General features: G+C 43.8%; 1 protein-coding gene across 19 annotated transcripts in view; it reads left to right on the forward strand.

Moving 5' to 3' along the window:
• Positions 1-25,181, forward strand: part of foxp1 (forkhead box P1) — a 544,572-nt gene that overhangs the window by 415,195 nt on the left and 104,196 nt on the right. For 15 of the 19 annotated variants that reach the window (XM_031901201.1, XM_031901192.1, XM_031901203.1 and 12 more), the window contains 2 exons: positions 21,011-21,148; positions 23,805-23,894. In XM_031901201.1, coding sequence (XP_031757061.1) covers positions 21,011-21,148; positions 23,805-23,894 — 228 coding nt within the window. Of the gene's footprint in view, positions 1-9,943; positions 10,046-21,010; positions 21,149-23,804; positions 23,895-25,181 lie in introns of those variants that run through there. The other 4 variants (XM_031901198.1, XM_031901209.1, XM_031901208.1 and 1 more) reach the window with 3 other exon arrangements.

Raw genomic sequence — 25,181 nt, forward strand, 5'->3', positions numbered from 1 at the left:
TGTGCCAGCATTGGTGCCCCACTCTGCCCAATATACAGAGATACCATGCATTGGTGCCCCACTCTGCCCAATATACAGAGATAACACAAATCTGTGCCAGCATTGGTGCCCCACTCTGCCCAATATACAGAGATACCATAAATCTGTGCCAGCATTGGTGCCCCACTCTGCCCAATATACAGAGATACCATAAATCTGTGCCAGCATTGGTGCCCCACTCTGCCCAATATACAGAGATACCATAAATCTGTGCCAGCATAGGTGCCCCACTCTGCCCAATATACAGAGATACCATAAATCTGTGCCAGCATTGGTGCCCCACTCTGCCCAATATACAGAGATACCATAAATCTGTGCCAGCATTGGTGCCCCACTCTGCCCAATATACAGAGATACCATAAATCTGTGCCAGCATAGATGCCCCACTCTGCCCAATATACAGAGATACCATAAATCTGTGCCAGCATAGGTGCCCCACTCTGCCCAATATACAGAGATACCATAAATCTGTGCCAGCATAGGTGCCCCACTCTGCCCAATATACCCATGGCATAGGCCGTAACCATGAAGCAACTTTCACCAAACAGATCCAGTAAATGGCAAGGATTAATCGGATTTATAGATGATGGCACGACTTAATGCAGGAATATGGTAGACGGCTCCGTTTGTGTGCTGGTTCTCATTGGCTAAGTTCTAATTCCACCCCGGTGTTTGTTACACAACGACAGATGGAGCAAATAGGAGCTTATGCTGCCTAAACCTGGAATGGAGCCTATCTAATTACAGTAAAGGGACCCCAGCAGACATGTCCAGATTTAGTCAGAAGCTCTGGCCGATTTCAGCCATATTGCCTGGCCGCCTAGACGTGTGCTTATGTGGCACCATAGACTTTCCGCACACCACCCTGCTATCCTATTGGCTCACAGTCAGTGTGCCCAGTCCAAACATCTGCCAGAGTGGCCAATTGGCACCTACACACCATATCTGTACTGAGAAATTAGCAACCCATAAAAGTTACTGCTATATGCACCCCTATTTGAGATATAATATATATATATATATATATATATATAATAGAAAGAGTGCCGCACACAAAGGAACTTGATACAATGATACAAAAGAAAAAGTGTTTGTATCAAGTCCCTGTGAGTGCGGCACTCTTTCTATTATATTTTTGTTTTTGGCCTGCACCAAGGGAATTTGGAATATATATATATATATATATATATATATATATATATATATATATATATATATATATATATATATATATATATATATATATATATTATATATGGGCCTCAAGAAACCCAGACCCATGTGTAGTCTCTCTCTCTCTAATATTTATATCACATGACAGCCCCAGGGACTACTGAAATGTGACCGGTGGCCCGTTAGTGCTAAGAAGGTATTTTATTGAAGCCGTGCCAGCGTGCTTTCCAGGGACAGTCAGTAAAAAGGCTGGAAGGTGCCCAACTGTAATTCAGCTTCTCTTTCTCAGCCTGGCATTGCCCTCTGCACATTCCCCGAGGTGCGGTGCCGGCTTCCGCTGCACAGTAGGGAATGCACTGTACCAGGCAGCTGTGAGAGTTTCATGCACCGCAGCCGCTGTGTTTCACAAGGGATTAAACACTTTCCTATTTATCCCTATTAATTGATACAAGGCAGTCGTGGGCTATCAGGGCTCATCAATGGGAAGCTGTCAATCTTATTATCCTCCCTTATTTGTGCAGTGTCGCTCCATACATTTATATTGCATTCAAGGGGCAACCTGACGCCCTTTCTGGTGTTGTACTACAGTTCCCAGCATTCCCTGACAGCCAAAGTGAGCTCTTTGGAGGGAGAAATTAAAAGGAGGAACCAGAAAGGTAGTTATTTTACAGTCATTAAATACAGGTATAGGACCCATTATCCAGAATGCTCGAGAACAAGGGTATTCCGGATAAGGGGTCTTTCCGTATTTTGGATCTCCATACCGTAAATCTACTAAAAAATCAGTAAAACTTTAATAAACCCAATAGGATTGTTTTGCATCCAATAAGGGGTAATTATATCTTAGTTGGGATCAAGTACAGGTACTGTTTTATTATTACAGAGAAAAGGGAATCATTTAACCATTAAATAAACCCAATAGGGCTGTTCTGCCCCCAATAAGGGGTAATTATATCTTAGTTGGGATCAAGTACAGGTACTGTTTTATTATTACAGAGAAAAGGGAATCATTTAACCATTAAATAAACCCAATAGGGCTGTTCTGCCCCCAATAAGGGGTAATTATATCTTAGTTGGGATCAAGTACAGGTACTGTTTTATAATTACAGAGAAAAGGGAATCATTTAACCATGAAATAAACCCAATAGGACTGTTCTGCCCCCAATAAGGGGTAATTATATCTTAGTTGGGATCAAGTACAGGTACTGTTTTATTATTACAGAGAAAAAGGAAATCATTTAACCATTAAATAAACCCAATAGGGCTGTTCTGCCCCCAATAAGGGGTAATTATATCTTAGTTGGGATCAAGTACAGGTACTGTTTTATTATTACAGAGAAAAGGGAATCATTTAACCATGAAATAAACCCAATAGGGCTGTTCTGCCCCCAATAAGGGGTAATTATATCTTAGTTGGGATCAAGTACAGGTACTGTTTTATTATTACAGAGAAAGGGAATCATTTAACCATGAAATAAACCCAATAGGGCTGTTCTGCCCCCAATAAGGGGTAATTATATCTTAGTTGGGATCAAGTACAGGTACTGTTTTATTATTACAGAGAAAAGGGAATCATTTAACCATGAAATAAACCCAATAGGGCTGTTCTGCCCCCAATAAGGGGTAATTATATCTTAGTTGGGATCAAGTACAGGTACTGTTTTATTATTACAGAGAAAAGGGAATCATTTAACCATTAAATAAACCCAATAGGGCTGTTCTGCCCCCAATAAGGGGTAATTATATCTTAGTTGGGATCAAGTACAGGTACTGTTTTATTATTACAGAGAAAAGGGAATCATTTAACCATGAAATAAACCCAATAGGACTGTTCTGCCCCCAATAAGTGTTAATTATATCTTAGTTGGGATCAAGTACAGGTACTGTTTTATTAATACAGAGAAAAAGGAAATCAATTTAAACATTTTGAATTATTTGCTTATAGTAGAGTCTATGGGAGACGGCCTTTCCGTAATTTGAAGCTTTCTGGATAATGGGTTTCCGGATAACAGATCCCATACCTGTACAGTATTTAGAGCTAACAATCTAACACCCCTATCACATTCACACACACAATTTCATCAGGAGCCAATTAATCTACCTTAATGTTTTTTAATACAAACTCTGTGCACATTGTGCCCTGGTCGGTATGGAACTCAGGACCCAAGTCCTGGGTTTGATACTGCCCAGGGCACAATATGTTTTATAAAAGGAGAAACTATTCCCATACCCGGTGCTGAACGTATAACTAACGTATAACTAAAAACCAGAAATGACCAATGGAAGGAATTGTGGGCAGATCGGTGCCTTGTGTCCCTTTAGCTGATGTATCCAGAACCCCACAGAGAGTTATAAAGTTACACATTACAGTGGATTTCCCCTTTAATCCAAGTGGCCGTATAACAAGTTGCCCCTTGTGTCAGGAAGTGAAAGTGCTCCGTCTCACTTTAGCTCAGTTCATTCATTTGAAAACTGTGATTTTTTTTTTCCACTGAGCCATAGGTCTTTCAGGAAAAGGAACGTTTCCTGGGAAATTGCAGCTTTTCAGCAAGAGCACATTGCAGCGCTGTTTATTTCCTGTGCCCCTCCCGGCCCGGTGCATTCGGGTCCTGGTGTTGGAATTTAAAGGACAAATTCAACTTTTTTTTTTTTTTTTTTTTTTAATTTGCTCTTTATATTTGGTAAATGAGAATATTAATGTGTATATTATTTTTTTTATTCTGTGCCCCCTTCTGTTCTAATCCTGTGGCAGTACCCAGGGGCTGCTCTCACTTTGTACAGATAGCGGAGAATCAAAATGCCCCTACCTGCCTGTTACCCCCCCTTCCCTTGGGGACCTCTTTTTAGGCAAATTAGCCTGTAAGCAACACCCTTTGTCTGAAATATTGGGGCATAACAGCCCTATTGGGTTTATTTCATGGTTAAATGATTCCCTTTTCTCTGTAATAATAAAACAGTACCTGTACTTGATCCCAACTAAGATATAATTACCCCTTATTGGGGGCAGAACAGCCCTATTGGGTTTATTTAATGGTTAAATGATTCCCTTTTCTCTGTAATAATAAAACAGTACCTGTACTTGATCCCAACTAAGATATAATTACCCCTTATTGGGGGCAGAACAGCCCTATTGGGTTTATTTAATGGTTAAATGATTCCCTTTTCTCTGTAATAATAAAACAGTACCTGTACTTTGATCCCAACTAAGATATAATTACCCCTTATTGGGGGCAGAACAGCCCTATTGGGTTTATTTAATGGTTAAATGATTCCCTTTTCTCTGTAATAATAAAACAGTACCTGTACTTGATCCCAACTAAGATATAATTAATCCTTATTGGGGGCAGAACAGCCCTATTGGGTTTATTTAATGGTTAAATGATTCCCTTTTCTCTGTAATAATAAAACAGTACCTGTACTTGATCCCAACTAAGATATAATTACCCCTTATTGGGGCAGAACAGCCCTATTGGGTTTATTTAATGGTTAAATGATTCCCTTTTCTCTGTAATAATAAAACAGTACCTGTACTTGATCCCAACTAAGATATAATTACCCCTTATTGGGGGCAGAACAGCCCTATTGGGTTTATTTCATGGTTAAATGATTCCCTTTTCTCTGTAATAATAAAACAGTACCTGTACTTGATCCCAACTAAGATATAATTACCCCTTATTGGGGCAGAACAGCCCTATTGGGTTTATTTCATGGTTAAATGATTCCCTTTTCTCTGTAATAATAAAACAGTACCTGTACTTGATCCCAACTAAGATATAATTAATCCTTATTGGGGGCAGAACAGCCCTATTGGGTTTATTTAATGGTTAAATGATTCCCTTTTCTCTGTAATAATAAAACAGTACCTGTACTTGATCCCAACTAAGATATAATTACCCCTTTATTGGGGCAGAATTGTCCTATTGGGTTTATTAATATTCTACTGATTTTTCAGTAGACTTAAGGTATGGAGATCCAAAATACAAAAAGACCCCTTATCCTGAATACCCTTGGTCCCGAGCATTCTGGGTAACAGGTCCTATAATATGTACCTGAGCTGCCATACTGCTTGCTCTGTGGAGGATAAATTATAATATTAAATGAAGCCGTTCCCTATTGCTCCCCAGTGGTCACTTGTTCTTCATTCCCTGCAGGGAAACTGGTATTGGGAAATGGCAGAATCCCTGCTTTGTTTTCCCAAGCAATGACTTAACCTCTCTTTTTTTTTTTTTCTTTAATCATCATATAAAAATGCAGCGTTCTTTAAATCTTTTTTTGTTTTGTTATTGTTATCAGTAGAGTGACCCTTTTAATAACCCTCCCAAAATACTGTTTAATATAAGGGTACGGGCGCCCCCCCTCCCTCTAACCTATGCGTTTGCCATTGGCTCGGACGTCATTATCGCCAGCTTTACTTAAAATGCACGATTTTCAAAGAAAACCCTTGTGAGATAGAGAAATTAGCATGTATGCCGGTCGTTATCAGCCTCTAAGCACTAATTTAAACCTGGTGCCTGGCTTTAATGCATTAATATGTTAATGAGCCCAGCAGATGTTTTCCATTGGGGGGATGGGCCCCGGCACCCAGGCCTCGGTGACATGTCGCCCTCCCTGCGCCCGGCTCAAGCGCCTGCTATCTCTTTATGTTACAAATTGCACTACACACAATGGCAGCCGCTCAGAGATCACACGCGGCCCTTCGCTTAAAGATAAGCCTGGGAACGGCGGCGGCGCATTAGGCGGCTCCTGGGGCCGGGGGGTTTATTCATTGGCTCTCAGGGAGTCTCGTCTCCTCTCCTCCATAGATTGCTAGCTCTGTGGGAGAGAAACCTCTCTGCAGCTGCTACTCACATTTCTCTACACTTATGTCGGAGAGTTTAGAAATGTTTTGCATTACACTGGTGTCCAGTCGTGGGCCCATATATATATATATATATATATATATATATATATATATATATATAATAAAACATAGAAATATAATAGGTAGATATCCAGATATCCTTATCCAGACCTGAAGGCGGGCATAGACTGGCATCTGATGGAGGAACAGATGTACCATTTACCCTTTGACAGGGTGTATGGGCAGATTAGCCAACTCTTAGGGCTCTGGCACACGGGGAGATTAGTCGCCCGCAACAAATCTCCCTTGTCACGGGCGACTAATCTCCCCGAACAACCATCACATGTAAGTCGCCGGTGGGATGGTACATGCCGCGCAAGCGGTTTCGGCAAATCGCCGAAGTTGCCTCGCGAGGCATTTTCGGCGATTTGCCGAAATCGCGCCGCTGCGTGTGCCATCCCACCGGCGACTTACATTTTCACTGGTGGGATGGCAACTGATGGCAACACGGGGAGATTAGTCGCCCGCGAACAGGGAGATTGGTCGCGGGCGACTAATCTCCCCGTGTGCCAGAGCCCTTAGGGTGAAGACACACAGAGCTACTTAGTAGCAGCTACTTGTCACGGATACTAAACGCCAGAAAATCACCTGCAATAGACAATACAGAGAATTGCCTCTGCTAAAACACACATAGAGACAATTATCAGTAAATGACCAGCATTTGTCTGTTTTAGTAGCTGCTACAAGTAGCTCCGTGTGTCCTCACCCTAAAGGTGCCTATACTAAGTAGGTACTTGGGGGAGCCTGCCTGGCCAATATCAGAAAATTGGGCAGATATCTGATGGTCTGCTTAAGCCAGCTTTAGGATTCGACTTTAGGCCCAAGAGGTAAAGAAATGGTTCTGCCCTATTTGTCCCAGCATTAATGCGGCCAAGTCAGGCTAAGACTCATTCATTTGGCAGCTGACTCTGCTCCCTGTTGCTTAGTTAAGTTCAAATGTGAACAGCAGAGCCAGAGGCAGTTATAGGTGGGCAGTGGCATTTCTCTGCCAGTGGAGGACTTGCCCTTTAGCATTAATGCTGTTTTTAAATGTCACCACCTCCTGGTGGGGGAACAATTTTTTTCATAAAGGTAAAATACCTTTTCTGCATTTATTTAGATTCCATTGATTTAGAAACAGTGTTTATTGTTTGGGAAGCTGCCATATTGATTGGTGCAGAATAGACATCAATTAAACAGCAAACAGAGAAGCAATAAGTAGATCTTTTTGTTCCCATGATGCCTGTGTAGAATGCCTCAGCTGAGGGGTCAGTATGGCAGCTCCCACGCATTTGTAAATACAGATATAGAGAGAGAGTGTTGCCTGTGTGTAAACTGATTATCCTGAAGGGACTCGTGTGTTTGCCGCACATGTATGGCACCCTTGGCTTTGAACAGTAATATCAGTCAGTGAGTATTCACAGGTAGGGGGCGCTACTAGGATTTGTCAGTAGCATGTGTGACAGCGTCTCCAGTTCATTGATAGAATTTTATTGCTTAGTGTGGTAGTGGTGGGGTCCCATCCAAAGGGTCCCATCCAAATTTTTCTCTATAATAATAAAACAGTACCTGTACTTGATCCCAACTAAGATATAATTACCCCTTATTGGGGGCAGAACAGTCCTATTGGGTTTATTTAATGGTTAAATGATTCCCTTTTCTCTGTAATAATAAAACAGTACCTGTACTTGATCCCAACTAAGATATAATTACCCCTTATTGGGGGCAGAACAGCCCTATTGGGTTTATTTAATGGTTAAATGATTCCCTTTTCTCTGTAATAATAAAACAGTACCTGTACTTGATCCCAACTAAGATATAATTACCCCTTATTGGGGGCAGAACAGCCCTATTGGGTTTATTTAATGGTTAAATGATTCCCTTTTCTCTGTAATAATAAAACAGTACCTGTACTTGATCCCAACTAAGATATAATTACCCCTTATTGGGGGCAGAACAGCCCTATTGGGTTTAATTAATGGTTAAATGATTCAGTAGTTTTAAGGAATGGGAGTCCAAATTACAGAAAGATCCCTTATCCGGAAAATCCCAGCTGAAAATGAGTAACGCTCTGTTCTTTTGGGCAGTGCTTGACCCTATTGGAGTAGCCGTTGCTTGTGCTGACCAATCACGCTCATTGGCTAAATCGGTTGTTCCTTAGGGGCCACACAGGATCATTCATTTTGGTTGTTAAATAGTTACGAATGACATGAATATCTGCGCATGTTGCCAGCATTAGACTAATAATTGGCTGCCTGGCTGGTTGCTATGGGTTACAGCTCCGGTGCACTTTTGCACTTGAGTTCATGACATATGGAATACAATGTAGATAATAATAATCCCAGCAAACCCTGCTCTGGCTGCCAGGTCTCACTATGCTGTGGGCACAGGGATCAGAACCTTGCAGGAAAGAAAAGAGCATCCGCCCCCTATTAATTATTCATAGGCTTGGGGCTCTGGGGGGGGGGGGGTGGGGGGGTTATATTGTGTAACCTGAAAAAAAAAAGAAAATCCCATTAATAAATTCATCTGACACGAAACCTCTTTAGGGAGGACAGCAGTGCGTGCCTTATCCCATGTATGATAAATCCCGTCTTTGTAAGCCATTTGCACTTTTTGGGTTAGGTCGCTAGCCAGAAGGCCCCCCCTGCTTTCTTTAACCTCTTCACTACCAGACTGGCTTTACTATTGCTGTGGGGTAAATAATAAGCACAAGCTATACCTACACAAAGCACAGGGAACACTGGAGAGGAGCCTGCCTCTGTGGGCTTGGCAATGACAGGGTTAAAAAAAAAACAGAACTGCTTTCCCTTTCATTTGCTCTAGTGCAGAATTCCAGCGTTGGGGCAAAGCGCCAGTCAGCAAGGTGATCCGTCTCAGGCAGTCGCTCCAGCAAACAGACAACAGCAGCGCAACAGATGGACACAAACAATATGTGTTTGTTGTGTTTAAGGCAAAACCCCAAGAGGAAAAACATATGGAAAATAAAAAAAAAATAAAAAAAAAAAGAAGAAGCCGGAGAGCTGGCAGTTAGTAACCGGCGGCACAAACATCTCGCAGCTTTTTTTTTTGTCTTGTTGTTTGGTTCATCAGCAACCGCAGCAAAACAAACAAGGGAGTTTGGGGGAAGGCAGAAAGTGAGGGAGGCAGGGATTTTAGGGTCAGAAGCACTTACTATTGGGCCTCTACCAGAACTGTAGAGTGTCAGCTCTTTTGGGCAGGGCTCTCTTCACCTCTTGTATCGGTTACTGATTGCTTTATATGTTACACTGTATGTCCCATGTATGAAACCCACTTATTGTACAGCGCTGCGGGATATGTTGGCGCTTTATAAATAAATAATAATAATTAATAATAACTGGGGCTGAGATATCTGTGCAAAAACATCTGGTTTAACTCTTAAAGAGCCAGTGTCCGCACTTGTTTTTTTTTTTTTTTTTTATTTCTAGACTATTTCTTTCAAACTATTCATTTTAAAGTTTCAGCTCAGGAATTACAAAAAAAAACAAACAAACAAAAAAAAAAAACAAATAATGATTGAATAATAATAATGTAAAGTGATTGAATGGCTGGATAAATCTCTTTTCAAAGGGGGGATAAATAGGTTGTCCCAGGCCATTTGCTGGTGGCAAGCAGGGGGTCAAAGGGTTAAGAGCAATTAAGCGCAGTTGCCGGAGAGCCCAACGCCGCCGCTGCCGCCGTGTTGCACAAAAGCATTATTTCACCTGCCGTCAGTGGAAGAAGGAGGCCCCATTGTGTGGGGTGTTTGAAGTGATTATGTTTAGAGGCTGCTTGTGATTGGTGGAGAAAGGCGTGGCTGCTTGGGTGCTTTTGCATCTTGTCAGCCCAGGAGCACCCTTACACATGCAATCTGTCTCCAACCTGAGGCGCCGATAGCAGCCACATTAGCTCTTCCCCGGCCGCTGCTGGTGGCAGCTAAATGGAGTTTGGCAGGTTTGTCAATATGATTGATTTTACCTTATTCCTCTCCTAAAAACTTGTCACTTATTTGCATTTATTTATTTTGTGTTGGGGGGGGGGATCCAAGGAATCTGTTCTCTCTGTGTAACTTGTGCAGCTACGGGGATCTCCGTTTGGCTTTTGTTCCAATGGCCCTTTTTATTTTGCTTTCTTGTCTATATAGAGAATTGCAGTAAATAAATGCCTATTCTGCTAACTGCCAGTTTTCTGTTTGTACCTCATTCCCCTCATTTTTCTTTTCAATTGTCATCAACTTTGGGACCACGTTTCACTTTACCTCACAGCTGTTGGACTTCAACTCCCAGCATCCCCTCTTAATTAGCCCGTTCAGCAACGTCCAGCCTAATTCTTTAACCCCCCTTTTTCTTTTTGTCCCTTGTCATTTGATGCAAAGGAAGTTAAGTGACTCGGGAATTGAATGGTGGCGGTCAGATCTATTGTAACCAGATCTAAACGGAACTCATTTTGAGTGTCAGCCCGGCATCATTTCGCCGCTAGGAATGGGATTACTTTTTGGACAGGAGGGGAGGGAACTCCTTTCTTTTTTTTAAAAAAAAAGTGGGAGGTAAGTTAGGGGGGGAGAGTACTTAACGCCGGTTTTGGACTATTAACCCTTTAACCTCTGCGGTCGCTTAAGCAGAAGAGGTAGAGAAATGAAAAGGCTCACTGATAGACATATTGTGAATGTCATGTTGCCTCTCAGATCTCTAATGGAAAGTTGACCCCCCCAATCCTGGTTGGCATTAAGAAACATGTTTTAATAGAAAGGTTATGGAAGGGTTAACGTGCTCCTACCCACGGTGACGGGTGAATGAAACCACAAACATTACCAGTCTGCTGTGTAATTAGTATGTTGGATGCAAGGTTACCATTTCATGTTTAGCTCAGCGCCTCGGAGTTAACCCACCGGGGGCTGGAGCATCTGTGGAGCATTCCAGCACGTGAACAGTTAAATCATATAAATAAGACAGTGGTTTTTATGTATGTGCCTATTCCAAACTGGGCGCTTGTGCCCCTTACACTTTGTTTTTTTAATTTCTTTAAATGAGGATTTAGCTGTTTATTTTAAAATCCCTGAGCACATTAATTCCACTGCATTTTTCGTGGTTATTTTCCCAAACTTTATCCGCACCCCATGTTCTCGGACGGCTTGTTTTGCATGTGGGTCTCAGGTCTGCGGCCGCGCTGAGCCCCCTTTGGAGCCCAAGCGGCAAACTGATTGGCCTGACACTTTGTAATCAGAGTTGATTTATTGTTCATTAGCGATGCATTAGGCCTCTCGGGCAAAGGCAGTTATTTGTGTAGCCGCCTGTCAAAGTGCAGAATACGAGCACCTGTCAGAGAGCTCCAAGAAGGCAGAAAATTAGAGAAGTTGCAGCAACGGATTTTTGGGGTAGGCCACTGGGTGGTAAGTGTTTTTAAGAAGGTTTTCTATCCCCCCCCCCCCCTAAGTAGACAGCAGCAGGGAAGCGGCTAAGGGAGCTGTATGGCTCACTGGGTTGCTTTACACAGCAGCCTTGGTGGAGAGCGAGTCAGCTCCTCATACAGTGGCTGAGTCCCGCCGGTGACTAGGGATCTAATGTAATTGAGCCCAACACGGCTCCAGCACCAGCTTGGGAAGGTCATGGTTAAGCAATTACAGCTTCATGCTGGGTCGTGCTGGGAAGTTGCATTCAACTTCAGGGCAATGTACCAGCCGCTTGGTAAAAACTTTGCTGCGATGCTACTTGTCTATCTGCACTGTAACTCCTGGCGTGCTGTTAGTTGTAGTTCCACAGCAGCTGCATATTGAATATATATAGTGCTAGCCCCTGTATGGGAACCCTGCTTGTCTTGAACAAGCAGAATACCCAAGGCTATTGTGATACTAATATCTACAGTCAGTATTAATGTTTGTATATATAGTTATGTATGTTAGTGTTTAGGTAAGTATAGGTTGTGTGTGCTGGGTTTACTTGGATGGGTTGAACTTGATGGACTCTGGTCTTTTTTCAACCCTATGTAACTATGTCTATCTGCACTGTAACTCCTGGTGTGCTGCACATTGGATATATATATAGTGCTAGCCCCTGTATGGGAACCCGGCAGTCACCGTTATGTGATACAGCTGTGGGTTTAAAAGGAACCAAAAATAAAGGAATTCTAAAACCAAAATGGTAATATTCAGCTATCGGCACTGAAAGAGTTAACATCATGTTTTATTTTGTCACCTGTATTTAATTTTTTTTTTGCACTGACATTTCTGTTTAATCCAGGGGCAGAAGGCAGGCGAATAACAGATTTAGCCTGGCTGGCCTTTTGCTTGGCAATGAAAAGGTTAACAGTTGAGTGCTGGGGGGGGGGGACACTGTAGAAAGGTTTCTTCTTGCACAAACAAATGACAGCAGCGCAATGTACAGGTGGTGGGAGACCCTTTGCTGGTCGGCACTTCCTCGACTTCTAAATACCCGCAGGTTCTAAAGGCCCGAGGAACACCCTGGGGTAGCCAGAAAGTCACCATTAACCCTTTAGGAGTTTTGCCAAAGGCTGTAGGGGTGTAGCAGGGGTTAACATTGTGGCCAGTGCCCTCGTTGCCATTCTTTGCCCCCGCATTGCCTCATCCGGCTCCCCATTCCATTCACATCTATTAAAGGCTGATGTTCCAGCCCCGGCAGTAGGAAAACTCCCAGGCCGGGCAAAGGCTAAACAGCACTCTGCAAAAGGAAAACAAAACCTGGGGAGTTTGTGTCTGCCGTCATGGAAACGGGGATCCATTTCTGTTTTCCCAAAGTGCGGAATGAAAACAATCTTCGGAGGGATTTGTTGTTTTTATTTATTTTCTTTCAGTTGTGACCGATTCGGCCAAATATTCCCACCTAAAAGATTCTGAAACCCCAAAAAGCCCCTGACCTTGGATATCGCAGCCCTCGGCGCTCGTACTCTGGGTACTAAATAACCCTTATGTGGGTATTGGTCCTGCTCAGTGATCTTAAAGGGGATCTCCGGCCCTGAAACTGCTCTTTGCATAATGAAAGCAGAGGCAATTCTAGGCAGGTTCCCCATATACATTCCTTGCCCATTTGTGCCAGTTTAGCCGCTATTGGTCTATGTAAGTGCAACTGAGAGTAGCGCGTGTTCAGCCATTTCTCTGCTTCTGAGACTTGAAACAATGTTCTGCTTCTGGGCTGGCAGTCAGCTGGCTTGCAACATTGTTGCAGGGAATAGAAACAGCCACATCCATTGCTTCCATTGGCTCATAACTTAGAAACCATTGGAAACTTTTAATGAATGTTTATTGGGAAGTTGCTTAGAATTCCATTTTCTTTCAAAAAAAACATTCTTGGGTGGAGTTCCCCTTTAATTCTCTGATAGAAAATGGGCAGTAAGACATGCATAGGATTAGCAATGAAGCATCTGTGCGACATTAATAGCCCTAAATCTTACTGGTACTGATGGGGTTAAACCCAAATCCGACTCATGAACCGTTTCCAAATGGTAACATGGCCGGGTAACGCTAGAGATGATGAAGGGCAGTTCTGCGCCCCCTTGTTTGCCCCACGGAGGGGCAGTATTTCTAACAATAAATAAATGCAGGTCGCAGGCTAAACTGCTGCCATTGGGGAGAGGGTTCTATTTCCTTACGGCGGAAGGGGTTAACGGAATTGCGTGGCGCTCCATATCCGAGTGTATATATAACCTATTAACAAAAATTCCGTATTTTTATGACATTGCCGGAGAATTCACTGCTGTTTTCAGGTCTTTATGTCTTGGCTGCGTTGCGGCCTTGAAATCATAATAAACAGACACAATAAACGCGGCGCCCTATTGTTACCTATTGCTCCCGTCACCTGTACTTCATCTCCTGTCGGCGTATAAATCAGCATTCGCGCACAATGGCCAATTGAATAGCGCCGTGTTTACTGCGAGAGGCAGCGGTACAGGCTGTTCCGCCAGCGCACAACAGGTTTGCCTGACACACACACACACAGAGGAGAAGTTCCGACTACTGAATCCTTTCTTTGTAGGATGCTTTGTACCCAGTCAGGTTGCTGGTTGCCCCTTTTGGTGCCAGGGGTTGTGCATTCCAGCACTCAGTGCCCTTCTCAGGGGATGGGGGTGCCCCCTAAAGCCTGGGGCACTTTCATTATAGGTGGGAAGGATGCGGATCTACCATTATAACTGGGCACGGGGGTGCAAGGATTCTGTACCGTATCCAACCAAGTTAGTGTTTGATTGGCCAATGCATGGGAACTGGCCAACAGGGTATTATCCTGCATATGAATACAGGTATGGGATACCTTATCCGGAAATCCGTTATCCAAAAGTTCTGAATTACGGAAAGGTCATCTCCCATAGACTCCATTCTAAGCAAATAATGCTAATTTTTACAAATGATTCCCTTTTCTCTGTAATAATAAAACAGTACCTGTACTTGATCCCAACTAAGATATAATTACCCCTTATTGGGGCAGAACAGCCCTATTGGGTTTATTTAATGGTTAAATGATTCCCTTTTCTCTGTAATAATAAAACAGTACCTGTACTTGATCCCAACTAAGATATAATTACCCCTTATTGGGGCAGAACAGCCCTATTGGGTTTATTTAATGGTTAAATGATTCCCTTTTCTCTGTAATAATAAAACAGTACCTGTACTTGATCCCAACTAAGATATAATTACCCCTTATTGGGGCAGAACAGCCCTATTGGGTTTATTTAATGGTTAAATGATTCCCTTTTCTCTGTAATAATAAAACAGTACCTGTACTTGATCCCAACTAAGATATAATTACCCCTTATTGGGGCAGAACAGCCCTATTGGGTTTATTTAATGGTTAAATGATTCCCTTTTCTCTGTAATAATAAAACAGTACCTGTACTTGATCCCAACTAAGATATAATTACCCCTTATTGGGGGCAGAACAGCCCTATTGGGTTTATTCAATATTTAAATGATTTTTAGCAGACTTAAGGAGATCCAAATTACGGAAAGATCCCTTATCCAGAAAACCCCAGGTCCCAAGCATTCTGGATAACAGGTCCCATACCTGTATGTCTGAGCAACATATGAATACTGAAAAATTGTTTTGAGTTTTACTGGCCAATATACAGCCCTTGATCAGGGGCTAAAGTCCAACTCCCAGCACCCCCTGTCACTGTAAGGCCTTAGGTTAGGCAGTCGTAAGCTGACCAGGTCACTACACAAACCTTTGCCTAGTTTTACCCACCCAGGTCGGGCTGGTCAACTGTTTGGTTCCATAGCCAATGATTGGATCTCACTGCCAGCCTATGGAGAGGAGCAGTAGAGTCCTTGGTTAATAGGATTTAATGACCTGCCCAATAGCCTGTTGGGAGGGTCCCATACGCTGCAGAGGGACAGCAGTATAGAAAGGCTTCTGCCTTAGGGCCCATCCCTGAACAGGTTAAAAGATCCTCCCGATGCGCCGCAGCCCGTACATATAACAAATATGTCATAAAACAATCCTAAATTATTTTCTTTCTCTTCACTTTCTCCTTCCCCCCCCCCCCCCCCCCTCTGCTTTTTCCCGAACTGATGAAACATTTTGCACTTTGGAGCCGTGTTTATTTTACGTCGGCTCCATTAATACGTCTTAATCTATAACAAATGTTCTGTTATGCATTGAGAGTTATTGATTTCCTTCTGGTTTGGGAAAATAAATAGAGGGCCGCAGAGGAGGGGAAGGCACCCAACACCTGCGCGGCGAGATTGTGGGAAAGTCCTGACACCATCAGTTAAATTTGTTATTGTTTGGTGAAAGACTTGGCTGCTTTGGAAGCAGTTTGTTTGTTTTATTGAGTGCAGACTTGGGTTACTGGAAACTTGTTTTCTTTCTCCAGCTCAGACTTGAATTACAATTTACAGACCCCGTGTTTTCGCCGAATTCCTTTTGTATTTATTAATATTTTTTTTTTCCCCCCCCTTAGCTGGAATTTTTATTAACCCGTTGTGTACCCCAGTGCTCTCCCAAGGGGTTGGGGGAGATTAAAGCTATTTAAATAGAAATATAGAATTGTTTGTTAGAAACAACAAGTAGCAGGGGAACGACATGGCCGGTTTTTCTATCGTCATTGGGTTATCGGATAAAACCTCTGACATTTCCCTACATTCTCCCCAGTGTTGAGCGTCATTTTCCATATTCTGCATTCGTGTTATAATATGTAATATGAATTCAGCGATCGACCCCCAGACGTCGCCCGTCCGGTTTCTCCAGGAAAGTGACACCTGCGTTCCGAGCAGCGATTAGGGCGCCACTTAGGCTGTGCCGGCTCCATCGGATCCCTGAAATCCACCGCCAAATAGCCAAGAATCTGCCCCCAAAATACCCCAACAGGTCGTCCTCTGCCAGTTCTCAAGGGCTCTTTCCTCCTCTTTGTAGTTGCCAATTCTATTTGATGTCTTGACAAAACCAGACGACACCTGATAGAATACATTAAATTCTGATTTTCCATCTAACCTGTTACAGGAGGAGCAAATGAATGCATCTTGCCCCCCTTCTTTTTTTTTTTTTAACCCCTTCCAAAAAAAAAAATAGGTGGCCCCTTGGCACAATTAATTTAATTGCCAAGACACTTTGTGCCGAGCTCGCCTCGACCAGCTTCCTATGTGCCTTGATTTTATTTTTTTTTCCACTGCGATTTTTTTTTTTGAACGCGGTGTGACCTTCGTGCTCCGAGAGTGCTCGCCGGCTGGAGTGTCTTCATTAGAACTAAATCAGTGAATGGCAGAGATTGTCAGAGAACCCTCTGATGTTTTATCGTTAGAATCTCATTTGCACTCGTCGCCGGGGCTCTGATCTGTAGATGAAGTTGTTTGGGATCGGTGAGTACAGAGGGGCCATTTGAATAAATACAGGCGGCGGGGGGGGGGGACCTTCGTCGTTTGACATTCCTTTTTCCTAAAATTAGCTTTTTTTTTGGGTGGGTTTTTCTATCACTTTAAAGGGGATAAAAGTGATACTGAAGTGCAGCAATAGGGTCCATTAAATCGGATTGGTGGCCTGTACCTATACAAGTTTATTATCCAGAAATCCCAGCATTCCGGATGATAGATCCCGTGCAGATTAAGGTGACTTTTACATTTACTTCTAATGCAAAAAACCTTTTTCTATTTTAATTGTGGAATATTTAGAGTCCCTTATGGCTATTGGTTGTTTCCGTACTGTATAAAAGATAATGTAAAAAATAAATGTAATTGTTTTATTGAAGCCTTCCTTTGCCAGACGCTAACGAGGTTTTTTTTTATTATTCCCACCCTTGGAAGAACAAGATGAATATTTATTGTAGGCAAAGCAATTAACCTGGCAGAGATAAGATCAGGGTGCCAGTCCCCCAACCCCCCATAGTAGCCCTGATGGCCGCTGACTGGCCAATGCTGTTTCTCTAAATGAGAATGCTGATATTTACTTTGCGGTGAAGCAATGAATTGTTTCACATTAGAATTTACATTAATGACTTTTTGTGCCGGGTCAAAAAGGCACAAAAACAAGCGGTGTGCTCGGCTGTGATTAAACATGAATGGAGTCGGTTTAGTTTAGGATTCCACCCGTTATGATGTCACTTCCTCTCGCTGACTCCATGTTTGACAGACAGCAATGCTTTGCCTAACGAGGGGGGTTATGAAAACTCCCGAAATGTTGTGCCATTGCCTGCTAATAAGCCCCACGGAACTGGTCTGTCTGCCCCCTGGAGCTTTCAGCAGTTTCATTGCCCAATTTAGGGGTCAAGTGAGCCTTTGTATTCCTATGTTCTGCATTCCCTAGCAACTCAGTGCAGCATATTCTAATGCCAACAACCCACTGGCAGCTTTAGGGTTAACCATTGCTGCTGTCAGACTTTCCGCAGCCGTGTTCACTATTCTGTGATTTTAGTTTCGTTTCACTGCTACGCTGACAATTTCTGAAATCTGTGAAGACCCCCCCCACCCACCCAACCATGTTGGCATTTAGTTAACCCCCTGTGTGCTGAATATGCCTCGACGTAAAGGCCTCCATAATAAACATAGCCATAGCCGGCTCTGTGCCACCGGAAGTGCAGTGATCAATATCCCAGGACTGGGCATCTCTGCCCATAGGCCAATAGCCATTACCAATAATGCATCAGTCTCTATCACATCATTGCCTGTGGAAAGGAAGGGGTTAATGGCCTAAGAATGCATTTGTTTGGTTGTAGCTCTTGTGTCTTTGCTGTGAATGGGACACCTGAAAATCACTTATGGGCCCCGGTACCTATAGGGGTAATACCGATATTTCTCAGAAAAATAAAAGTTTGTGACGGGGGGGGGGCTTCGGGAAAACAGCCTCATAAATATTACGTAGCTGTGGTTAAGAACTTACATGACTGTTTTAAATACTATTGATTTAAACCAAGCGGCTGGATTTTATGCATCAAAGTGTAATTTCCAGCGCGGGGCCATATTTCTTCCCTCGGCAGCGCTCTCAGTGGCGCTCCGAGCCGCTCAAGCCCAGGATTAAATGATAGTAGTTACAATGATCAATAGGTTAAGACCAGTACAATCACTCTTGCCGCTAATGACCTCGGTAGTAATGGGTAATAAACTGTGAGCTATTACGGCCCAACGCCGCCGCTGCCTGCCCTTTGATTCCTCCCAGCGTTGGGGACTGCAGCAAGGCCATACCACTTTGCAGGTAGCCCTAATGTCTATATACAGTCGGTGGGTGCTGCCTTTCCCGTGTTCGAGTCCCCAGGGTGGTGCCACCGCCAGATGTTTGTGGCTTTGCCTGCCTGCAAGGAAGTAAAACACACGGAATCCTTGTTTCTACTGGTTCCTCCCTTTCCTTTCTGGCTCCGGCACATTGATCCATTCCACAAACATATTTTTTTTATGCAAAGGAATTTAGAACCCCGAGACAGTATAGGGGGGATTTAATCCTAATCCAGGTTTATGTCTATACACTGACTGAACCAGGGGCTTGTAAGCAGATATTGACCTGACGTGACGCTCGGTAGGACTATTAGTATTGAGAATAAAGTCGTCTGAACGGATTCATGGCTTTATTCTGCCTCTAATGGGAAATTGATTGGGCAGGAAAGGGTCCCTAAATGCGACAGAATCCCCCCGGCTGTTGTCAGACTTTAATTCCCCCGAGTGTTGTAGATAAATAACAGCTGAAGAGCAACTAGTTGGACCTCCCCTGCTCTTTATATACTGAAAATGTAACACTTTTACCCCAAATAATGTGCCCTTTCTTTTGCTTTTATATATATTTCGAACCCCCAAGGGGCTGCTCACTTAGGATTAAGGATGAGGAAACACATTTTGATTGGTCGTCTTTGTATCGGTACTGTTCTGGGATATATATATATGTATATATATATATATATATATATATATATAATATGCACAAATGTACCTACTATAAGGCCTATGTCACATGTGGAGATCTGCCTGCTTTTTGCCGGTTTTGGATAATTCCAAGTAACCACAGAGGGGTGCAGTAGCGCCTAGTTTTGTTACTGTATTTTTAGAAAGGGGCTAAATGCCAGTAAATGGGCCACTATGCCATTAGGTAAATGGCCGTATTCTGGGGCATTTTGTGCCTGGAATATGGACTAAACTCACTTCCTTTTGATTTCATTGGGGGGGCATTGCTTGTCCCCATAGCTGCACCCTTAGCTCAGGTGTGGAATTAAAGGTAAAGTTAAACTTCACAACCTCAGCATTAGCGAATGGCAGGAATTCAGTCTAGTCAATGGTATTTACCAGCAAACGGAGAACAGAAGGAATTAATGGGATTACATCTCTCCCAGGATTTGCCAGTTTGTTTATAGGCTTGTATCCAAGCATTGTATCCCTATTGTAGGGTGGCTCCCCAGGGACCCCAGCAGGCAGTATTATGGGTGTTTACGTTGGTGCCCCCCCCCCCCTCATTTCCTTTATTTGCCAGCAAATCAAATAAAGGGGGAAAAAAAAATTCCCTACAAAAATGCGGAGAGCGAGCGCTGTTTTCCCTACTCGGCGTCTGACCTTCAAGAACCATTTTTAGTTAATCAAAATTAGTGATGCTTAGAAATAAGGACATCAGTGCATAATGACTGTGAAATTAGGAAAGAGAGCCGCTATGCAAATGACAGGACAAATCATGTGAAAAAGTCATGATAAAGTGCATATTAAAGCATTACGTTACATAAAATTAATGCCGCATTTCTGCCTTTTGCTTACCGCTCATTTAAATGCCCCCTATTTCCATTTTTTTTTTTAAAAATCTCGCTGATTCCGTTAATTTGCAAACAATTGTCTGGGAGCGAAAAAAAAAAAAAAAAATAACGAGGGCTCTTTTTTTATTTGATTAGCTATTTTTATCATTATTTTTTTTTCTGTTTCTGTTCTACGAGGGAATATCCCGACCCTCCGAGCCGGCGACTCCCCGGCGCTTGCAAATTAAACACAAGTGGCGTGATTATTTTTGAATAGGCAAATGACATTGTCGGAGAGGCGCTGAATCGGTGGCACAGTCATTAGGTAGCCGCTCGGATACAATTTGTGTAACCTTGGCCGAGACGCCACTGTCATTTTTAATGTCAGCGCTTTATCTGAACAAGACATCATCCTTCCCGCAGATACGCGGCGCAGGTTCCCTTACAGAGGTGCTGGAAACGCGTTAGCACCACAAAACACACACACACACACAAAAAAAATGAAATGCTATCGGGTTCATCGGCGTAGCTGTTTGTCATGGAAATGTCATGGGAAGCGACTTTAATGGTATCTCGCATAATGCCGAGCAATTGGAAACATCTGTAGGCGGGATGGGGCTGCAAGAGGGGAACGTGACACGAGGAGTGGGTTTGGGCCAGTGGCTCTCAGGCCCCCGTGATGGTGTAGGGGGGATTGATGGTGGGGTTTGATGGGAAAGGGGGGGTGTAGAAGTTGCCACCCAGCAAGCACTGAATGGCCGTCTCTCTCTGTCTCTCCCGCAGGTTCCCGTCTCAGTGGCTATGATGACACCTCAAGTGATCACTCCCCAGCAAATGCAACAAATCCTTCAGCAGCAAGTGCTCACTCCCCAGCAACTACAGGTGCTGCTCCAGCAACAGCAGGCACTAATGCTACAGCAGGTAACGTGCCCCCCCACAATAAATCCATCACAAGCCCACCTTGGTGCACTTCTTTCCTTTGCCTTGCTGAGCTTTCTTATCCCAGTCACTGATTCAACCTTTAGCTATGGCCAGGCCTGGGCATCAAAGTAGCCCCTGGCATTCCAAGTACACAGGGGCTCAAACAGCCCCCACCAGCCCAATAAATAGTGACTGTCTATGGCATCTTACAGCCCCCCTGGCATTCCAAGTACACAGAGGCACAAACAGCCCCCCCCCCAGCCCAATAAATAGTGACTGTCTATGGCATCTTACAGCAGCCCCTCTGGCATTCCCAGTACCCAGAGGCACAAACAGCCCCCCCCACCAGCCCAATAAATAGTGAGTGTCTATGGCATCTTACAGCAGCCCCTCTGGCATTTGCTGGAACCCACAGATTGCCAGTCCGGGCCTGGTTATGACTACTGGGGTCTGTAGAATTTCAGCCGTAAAGCAGGACAGAACTGACGTTCTCCGAGAGAAAGCACAAAGAGCGACTAAAGTAATTTTAAGTCATTTTTCAACTATTCTGCTTTCAGGCCCAAATACAGACCTTTTATTATAATTATACTGTACCTAAAAATGAAATGACATTGAATAGCGAATAGTATTTTGTCTCACCTAAAAATAAAAGGACATTTAACCCCCCCCCCCCCAAAGTATTAATAACTTACCAAGAGTGATCCTCTGAGCACTTTTGCTGTTTGTATTCATATTCTGTTTTTGGTGGTTCCTGAGATATTAGCGGTTTTAGACTGCTATAGTCAGGCTTTCTGAGTCTCTGACTGCCAGTTGAGCTGAAAGCCTGGCATTAGTTGTCTAAAACTGCATGGTTAGGATCCCGTCAGCCAGTCAGCCTCTGGCGACAGTGCAAACTAACCATTGCCCACCTTCTACCATTTTAAAAGTGTTTTTCAGACATATATGGGTTAAGACCACCCTCTGTGCACTACCTTTTGTACAGGGCTCCTATGGTCTAAGACACAGTTACAGACGATTACAGTCATTACTAATATTTAATTTAACCTTGCCAGTGCCAGGGTCCCTTTTAACTTTCCGTGTTGTCAAAATGCCCCATATGCCATTAGGCTAAGTCCCAGATCATATAGTAAGTGTCTGGTCCTAGGCCCTGCCCATACTAGTCCCTCTTTTTGTGTCACATGACATAGCGGAATTAGTGAGGGCATTCTCGTTTTGGGAGTAGCCTAGGGATTTCTGGGAAATTAAATGAAGTGAAAGTACTACAGTTTGTTTAAACAGGACACTATAGCAAAAGACTGTGCTGTCTGGATAATGGGTTTTCAGATAAAAGACCCCCCTACCTGTATGACTAATATAGGCAGAAATGTGCAGTCCCCTAATAGGTAGGTGCTGCCATAGGACTGCCAGGAAGTTAGTGACTGTTTACTAAATAACAACAAAGATTCTGTTCTTACCATCCCAAAACTAACTTATATAACCCTCCATGGCATAGTTGCCAATTTCTTTATGGGCCGTGGCACATGTGGGGTAGATTCTGATTTAATTAGCCCAGTCACCTGAGATTGCCCTTATTGACTTTCTACTGCAATTGCCCAAAAGAGAGAGTGCTGCAACTGTCACATAGCAGCGTAACCCGCCAACATTCCGACTGGCAGTCACATGACAAGTGTTGCACTAGCGCCATAGGAGCAGGCCCGGGCTGGCAATCTGTGGATTCTGGCAAATGCCAGAGGGGCTGCTGTAATATGCCATAGACAGTTAACCATTTAATGGGCAGCTTTTTGGGCTTTTATGTACTTGAAATGCCAGGGCCTATTATAGACCTGCATAGACAGTTTTTTTTTCTGATTTGCCAATCAAAACGGCTGAGCTCTCTCCGTGTACAAATCCCTAATGTGCCAGAGCAAAAGTCAAACTGAACTTGAAATGATCAGCTGTGAGCGCCACTGTATGAGGGATCCGTATGGGCAGTATGGCAGCGCTACCTACGCTCCTCGCTCTGCAGATCTTTGAAGGTATCGCTGTCTCTGCAGACCTGTGGGGGATCCTTTGATATCTCTGTGCCTATAGCGCCGGGTATCTTTAATTGATCACAACTGGAGACTAATTAGTGGTGTCGGTGCAGCAGTCGGAATCCCACTATTATTATTGGTGTTGTTATTTGTCAGCCCCCCATTTCAGTGCCGCTGAACCCCTACACCCCAACCCACATGTCTTCCCACAGGATAATGGAGCCGAGGGACAGATAAAGTGATTGGCACAAAACAGCACTAAATGGGCTCCCGGCCCCACAAAGGGATGCATGTGAATGATAAAAGAGATCTCCCCCCGGCTCCCCGATCAAGGGCACTTTGTCTTTGTTGTTACAAACAAAGGTCAGCGCTCGCCTTACTTTAATTAGTGCGTGCGGAAAGCGCCATCGTTCCCATCAGTACATTTTGGAGATTACTTTTACTAACAGCAGTGCCAAGAATAGAGGCCGCTCCTGCTGAATTTATTGTCAAGTTGCAGACGAAAAAAAAAGGTCACGTCGTTCTACAAAAAAGAAAAAAATATAGCTATTTTTCAAATCGTACTTTTGTGTATTACACCAAATAAGGGCAGGATTGGCTGTGATTTCCCTGGAACGCTAACCATTGTTCCCTTTGCCTCGCAGCAGCAGCTTCAGGAGTTCTATAAGAAACAGCAGGAACAGTTGCAGCTTCAGCTGTTACAGCAACAACATGCAGGAAAGCAGCCGAAAGAGGTAATGGGAAAATACCCACGCTGTCCCTTTAAGCCCACAACCTGGGCACCTCCCAAATACCCTTCATTATTACATGACGTGCCTTTATCTGTTTAATTGTGTAACATTATATATATATATAGGCCTTTATAGTGTATCAGCAAGGTATGTTATGCGTTAACTGTATTCTAAATGGAACCTTATATAAGGGGGTGTGCGTAATATTGTTTGTATTTATGACAGTGAAAGCCGCCATGTTGCTTGCTTAGTTGCTAAAGGTGCCCATACACGTGAAGAGGTGGCCAAGCGAGCGGATCTTCACCTGATATCCCCCCATACGGGTGGGTGATATTGGGGAACATGTAGGCTAAATCTAATTATAATGGCGGCAATGGGGCAGTCGGTTCGGGGACCGCATCAACGAGCTGATGCAGACCCCGATCCGACTGAATCTTTTAACCTGCCCAATCGATATCTGGCCAATTTCAGGCCAGATATCGGTCGGGTATGGCCGTCATTTCTGCCCTTACACGGGCCGATAAGCTGCCGAATCGGTCTAAGGGACTGATATCGGCAGCTACAATCGGCCTCTGTATGGCCATCTTAAGTTAATTGCCCATGGCAAGGGTGCGACTCCCGGGCACCTCAGGCGCCAACCTGTTATCACTAACACTAACTATCACTAACAGGTTAGTGAATGAGGTGCCCAAGAGTCGCCTTGCCACCTTACCTTTTTTTTAAATGGGGTGGTGATATAAGGGGGCAGGACGATAACATAGATGGCTAGTCCATTGACATATCTCCTGGGAGGCGCCCCCTACCTGACGCAGTGCAAATTCTCATACATGGTGGTGTAGATGCCACAAGGGACCATTGGGATTGTAGGCAAGATGGCACCATTGCCCTCCTAAAGAACTCCCAGGAGAAGAGGGGTGCCGGGCATCATTAACTGGGGTCCCTGATGTGAAACCTCCCCTCCTTGTGTTTTAATAACACGTCCATGTTGTTTGTGTTTAACATTGTGATGTTTGTTAAATCAGTTTGCCCCTCTGTGGGCCAGTCAGCCTGCCTGTATGTTTATTGGAGGGTTGGGAGGAAAGCAGAGTACCCTGGGGGAAGGGGGGGCTACACAGACATGGGGAAAATATACACACTCCTGGCATAGGTTGGCTCCTACTGGGGACTGTTTTGCCTGTGCGTATTTGTAATTATGAATGGGAGCTGCCATGTTGCTTGCCTCCTATTGCTCAGTAAAACTGGAGGGGGCGCTATTCCTTATATACCCTGTGTAACTATAGTGTGTTCTGC

Source organism: Xenopus tropicalis, chromosome 4 (assembly GCF_000004195.4).
Source record: "Xenopus tropicalis strain Nigerian chromosome 4, UCB_Xtro_10.0, whole genome shotgun sequence".
NCBI classification, from domain to species: domain Eukaryota; kingdom Metazoa; phylum Chordata; class Amphibia; order Anura; family Pipidae; genus Xenopus; species Xenopus tropicalis.